Source organism: Sphaerodactylus townsendi, linkage group LG05, assembly GCF_021028975.2.
Source record: "Sphaerodactylus townsendi isolate TG3544 linkage group LG05, MPM_Stown_v2.3, whole genome shotgun sequence".
NCBI classification, from domain to species: Eukaryota; Metazoa; Chordata; class Lepidosauria; order Squamata; family Sphaerodactylidae; genus Sphaerodactylus; species Sphaerodactylus townsendi.
In genome coordinates this window covers 95,634,358-95,640,357 of record NC_059429.1, presented here as the reverse complement: position 1 = coordinate 95,640,357, position 6,000 = coordinate 95,634,358, and the positions used below count along the sequence as shown (strand labels likewise).

The window sequence follows — 6,000 nt, the reverse complement described above, 5'->3', positions numbered from 1 at the left end:
ATCTAATTAGCAAACACAAAACGGGTCTGGCACCCTATTAGCAATCTGCAGTTTAGCATGCTAGGGCTGGGCTGAGCCAATAAATAAAACCTGTTCCCTCCCTTGTGCTGGAAACAGCGTGTGCAGGAGCCAATCGTGTTGCTCAGTTTCAGCTCTGTGTTGTGACAAGCTGTTCTGCACAGTGAGGAAGACTGTAATGCTCTTTTTAGCTGTCTACGGATGCTATTGGGCTTCAGTCCTTCGTACACATCCCTGGAAATGTCTCTTCTGCCACCTGGAAAAGAAGGTAGAGCAATAAAGGGGTTAAAAACATTCTCTGAAATGTGTCTCTGCAACTATGCCAGGAGGGCATGAGACTGAATTAGGGAGGAGGATCCTTGAGCAGAACACGCCTTGGCAGTAAATACAGCTCTCTGGTATCAGATGCAACAAGACAATCAGAAGGCACTGGCTGGTTTGAAGCAAGCTGTGGTTTGGGAAAAGTGACCAGAAGTTGCTGAGCCCTGACCACAACCTCCATCCTTGGGGTGCCTCGTGGGCAGAGAGGCAGCAAGATGGCATGAATGCATTAGTGGAGTCCTGGGGTGTGTGACACTATTGTGGTGATTCTGTTTTCCCCTCTTTGGTCTTTCCTAGTCATCCCAGGTAGGCAAAGGGAGATGAACTTTGGGAAATGAATGCTGCTAAAGTGGACAACCAGTGTCAGACAGCAGCTCGGATTGTCACCGACCTGTGTCGCAAGAAGACCCTGCCCAAATTGGACTTGGACACCTGCAAGGAGTTCCTCCTCTTCTCTCCAGACCTCAGTGTCCCTGAGCCAGGTACAGTGCCCCCTGTTCTGTAGGGATGGGCTTTCCTACTCTCCCTCTTCACATGATGGTCAAAGGGAAGGAGCTTGTACAAATACCCCACTTGCCACCTTGAGCCAGGCATTTGTTGCCATCTGATTTGTTCTTGTGCAGACTTCAGCTGTCAGGGATCCTGGCTCAAAAGAAACCTGTTGAAAACAGCAAGTTCAGCAGGGAAAGCTACAAGACTAGAACTAGAAAGGGAAAGCGTAGTGTGATGCCAGTTTCAGAAAGAGGAAAATGTGCTTCCTGGCACTGAAATGGCAAGTGGCAAGTTGCCTGCTCTAAACAAAATAGTAATCTGAGGAACTGGAGGGGGTGGCATGGGGAGTAGAAGCAATCCTCTCTAAATATTGTACTGAAGAAATTCAGAAATGTATGTAGCAAAATCAAGACCTTGTTTTCAAATTGCAAATATACATTTCCAGTGGTTAGTGCTTGGTGTAAGGAAGAAAAGGGGTATTTAATTTGTTTACTGTTCTTAGTTTCTCTAGAAGTGAATGGGGTGCAGTGCTGTGGCTAACAAATGTTATTTTCAGAGTTTTATAGCTCTGATATTGGAGTTGGGCTTGACTACCCCAGCCTTAAAAGCAGTGTGTCTCCTTTTAACCCCAAACCAGACTGCTCTAATATTTGGGGGGTGGCGGGGGGGGATTTTTCCTTCTCCCCAAGAGTAGAACTCTGCAGAAGAAATATTCTTACACTGGAAGATAAGGAGGCTATTTAGATATTGGCTATGGAACTTCTGTGATCTGGGCTTTAGGGTTCTTCATGCCCTTCTTGTAAGCTCCACAGAAAAATTGGCTGGCCATTATTTGAAAAAGAATGTTGCTGGATCCTATAGGATTGTCATTACATTCTTAATTGAATGTTTTCTTCACTGTTTTGCAAACAGCCATGCACTCAGCAGGACAAGGGAAAGAGTCTGTACAGGGAATTCATAGCTATTGCAGAGCAGTCTTCACTTTACCCTTTGAAAACGACATCTAATTTATCACTTAATCTGAATTTTCTTGGCTGCTCAAAGGTTTACTTGAAAATCAACAATCCTTCAACAGATGTTCTCTGGAAAAGCATGTCCTCATGGACAGGAACTGTTTCTGATACTTTCTGGCTTTTGGTGACTTTCCTTGTGTGCCAACAAACCTCTCCTAGATTTGGATAGAAGATGAATGCCTGTAATCTTATGATCACAGATGAATTTTTGAATAGAGAGTGAGAGAGTGTGTCTGATTGTCTTGGCCAGGATGCCCGTTCAGTTGCAACTTGAGATCTTTATAACCAGGTCCCAGATTCTGAATTTCACTCATTGGTGAAGGCTCCACACTTTGCAGGTGTTCACTGGCATTTGGTTCTTTGGGTACACATGAAATCATAACCGACATGAACTTTGCATTCAGAAACAGGTTGCTGAGCTAAGCCCAGTTTATGAGACAGCTGGATGTGTTGTAGTGCATGGCAAGGGAAATATCTGGTAGAATACAGTTTTCTGGGCAAGAAGTGGAACATTCACCAAATTTGGATGCTTACTGGAACCCATCTTATTGACTAGTCTGTATCTCTGTGAACTTCTGGCAATTGGGACAGATGCTGCGATTTCAGCAGGAGTATCGTGACTGCTGATGGTTATGCCTGAGGTATCTGTTCTCTTGCTTTAGAGCAGCCAAATGACCTGCTGTTCCCAGCATACTACAAACAATGCCCTGATTTAGACAATCTACCTGCCTATGAGTTCCAGGTGGGATTTGCTACTTGCTAGAATTTTGCCAGCCTCTCAAGCCTTGCATGACTCCAAAGTGTTGCAAGTGCCTCTGAAGGTGCTGGAATGATCCAGAACCAGGTAGACAGAGAAGCACAGATGGAGCCTGATTATGTTGGACAAGTGCCAGGCCTGCAGTGAAAAGAGTTACAGGTAGCGTAAGTGGGGAAAGGGGAATTTGTGGAGGACTGATTCTGTGAAAAATTGTCCAAGGTTTGTTGCCTTGTACAACTTGAGCAGTTCTCACAGCCACATGAGAAGTGTGCAGCTGGAGTATGGTCTGAACTGGTTGAATGCTTCATTTCATTAGCCACCAGCATGGCCAATTGGCCATGCTGGTAGGGGCTGATGGGAATTGTAGTTCCTGAACATCTGGAGAGCCGCAGGTTCCCTACCCCTGGGTTAGACTGTGATTATACTATGAAACTTTGCTGCCAGAAGGTTGGCATTGTTATGAAGAATATGGATTAAATGGTACAAGATTTGGAATTCTTATAGAACTAAGGTTCTGTGGATTCCCAAGGAACAAGATCTTCTCCACTGAGCATGTCTTTTCTCCCTTCTGATGAAAGGAAGTTTGACTCTTGAAAACCTACACCCTGGAAATATTCTTGGTCTTTAAGATGCTACTGGACTTGAATTTTTCTCTTCTACTGGAGACCAACATGGCTCCCCATCTGAAACTTCTCTCACAGATATTTTTGCATATAGGAGAACTTTATAATCGTATTGAATGTTCCTTAGAGATCTGGAATCTCTTTCTCCCATATGGCTAAGAATGAATTGAAGAAGTGCTTCCACCAGTGTTAATCTGCTTATGGGAGTACCTGTGACTTGTGAATAGTTGAAGACAATCACTGCCTCATGCAGACTGTGCACACTGAGATCAACCATATGGATTGTTTTGCATGAGCAAAAAATTATTTAGTGTACCACCAGTCAACTCATATGAGGATGGTTAGTGATGGCATGAAAAATCAAGTTTGAGCTCTTGACCAAAACATATGCCTGTGTATTGTGTATAAAGTCTGGTGCTTGTGTCATTTGGAAAAAGAGAAATCAGCTACCAGTTTTGAGAACATTTTATCTGTATCTTACTGTTTATCACATCAAAAGTGTTGGTGCATAATTTATAGAGTTATGAAGCCTTCTACAGAAGCCCAATATTTATATATTTGCAGCATCATATGCTGCCTATTCAGATACCTGCTTGAAGCCATTCACAAAAACAATACCATAAAATCATGAAAAACAACAACACAAATTGTCAGTATTGGGGTTGGGGGGAAGCTTGGGGCATAAAAATGGCATAGAACAACTATTAAGCAGTCTAAAAAAATTGTAGAATAGTCCCTAGGCTAGAAGATGACCATAAAACAGCTTTTAAAAAAGAAAGAAAACCCTCCAGTCAAAAGTCTGAGTTACAGGAAATATTTCAGTTTGGCACTTAAAGGACAGTAAGATAAGCACCAGGTGAACCTCAATGGTAAGGGTATTTTAAAGGCAAGCCACCACCACTGCAAAAAACCCATCTATAGCTGAAACCAACCTTACTTCTGCAGATGGGATAACAGAGAGCAGGACTTGGGAGGCAGATTTTAAATGGTGAGCTTGACCATATAGCCATTCAAGCACTCTGGCCTAAGCCACTGACAAACTTAAAGATAAGGGCCAGCAATTTAATTCTTTACAGAAACAGACAAGTAGCCAGTACAGATCTTTCAGCAGATGGGTCTTTCTGGTCAAAATCTCTTTTTCCAGCCTCCAAAAATAGCCTGGCCATCGCATTTTGTACCAATTTAAGTTTCCAAACAGTTCTCAGAGAAAACACACATTTGCGTACTATAAAGTTGGCGATTTCTGTGAGATGCTACTCCTCTCTGGTCCCTGGTAATCTGCCCTAACATGAAGCAGATAGGAAAGATTTTCATAGGACAGTATTGGTGACATCAAGATGTCTGGCTACAAGGCAGAAGGAGAGCATTTCCATAACAAGTGGAATGCAACCAACCCAAAGTTGCCTGGCTGTTTTGCATTATGATAAGATGCTTCGTTCCACCATGCCCTAGTGCTTTTCTGTGTTATCTACATTTGCATGCAGCACATTTCCTCTTTGTGATGTACCACTCAGAAGAACCTGCATGTGATCAGTGATGACTTCATACTCTCTGCCAATCACACCAATCGCAAAAGATGGAACAGAAAGTAATGTGAATTGGAATGAGGAAAGTTTCAAGGCATGGAGCTTTTCTGAAATTGCAAAAAATAATGTTCAGAAGATAGCCACCTTGAAGCTGAAACGTTTATAAAGAAGATCTGTGAACTATATATTTATAAAGAACATATAAAGTTTACATTTATAAAGAAGATCTGTGAACTAGCCATAACTTTTTGAAAAGGGGCAAACATTCCTGTTAAAACTAACATGATGAAGACCGAGCCCCAGAACTCACCTGCTTCCATGTTTGTTTTTTTCCAGTAGAGAGAAAATGAAGTTACACCAGTGGACAGGAAAATATATATAAAAATCAAACCTCACAAAAATTTTAATGAAGTACTAAACACACTATAAAGATGTATGAAATACAGACATTAACTCCACACTGCCATTGTGGATGCTTTGCTTACCTTCTGCCTTTTGTTGATTTCTCTTGGCAGAAAAGGTAATTGTATATCCAGCTGCATCTATTTTCTAGCTGGTCCACTTCTATTATTTGGCAGTGATGCATATCTACATATTAATAGCTATGGTGGGAGGAAGGAATAAAATCTAGGAAATGAAAGGAGTAAAACCCCTATTTACTTACATTTATTATTTGGCATGGGATAACCTAGTGCTGTGTCCACTGGAGGACTTGTTTTTAATTTGTGTGCACTGCAGACAACTTTGAGAATGCCAGCATCAGGGAGAAAGCCAGGGCATGAGTGACATTTATGTGTCTAACCATTGTATCCTATTCTTCCCCTGAAGAGTTCTGGAAGCATATATGGGTGTCTTCTCTCCTACCCTGTCTACCTTATGAAGTAGGTCAGCTGAGAGAGAATGATCGGCCCCGGGTCACCACTTGAGCTTCATGTTTGAACTGAAAATTGAATACTCAGGTTCAACACTTTAACCTTTAATCCACTATAACACTTTAACCTTTAATCCACTACCTACACCAAAATGCATTACACAATAATTAAATGCCCACTAATTCATCAATTAATTTATTAAAATAGTGTTATGCTGCCTTTCCCACTGACTGGTTACTCCCCCGCAAAAAAGGTTACTCAAGGTTACCCCCCCCCAAAAAAAAACCCAACCTGCAGAATCAAGGTAAGTCCTACCTCTGACAAGGGAAGAAAAGGGAAATCCTAAATTACTGAAAACTTTTTGATTTGATGGACAGC

General features: G+C 42.0%; 1 protein-coding gene across 1 annotated transcript in view; it reads left to right on the top strand.

Annotated features, from left to right (window-relative positions):
- The first annotated feature begins 654 nt into the window (after positions 1 to 654).
- Positions 655 to 6,000, top strand: part of SYT6 (synaptotagmin 6) — a 166,068-nt gene continuing 160,722 nt past the window's right edge. The window contains exon 1 of the mRNA XM_048498131.1: positions 655 to 821. Within this exon, the coding sequence (XP_048354088.1) occupies positions 674 to 821 (148 nt within the window). The 5' untranslated portion in view covers positions 655 to 673. The remainder of the gene's footprint in view (positions 822 to 6,000) is intronic.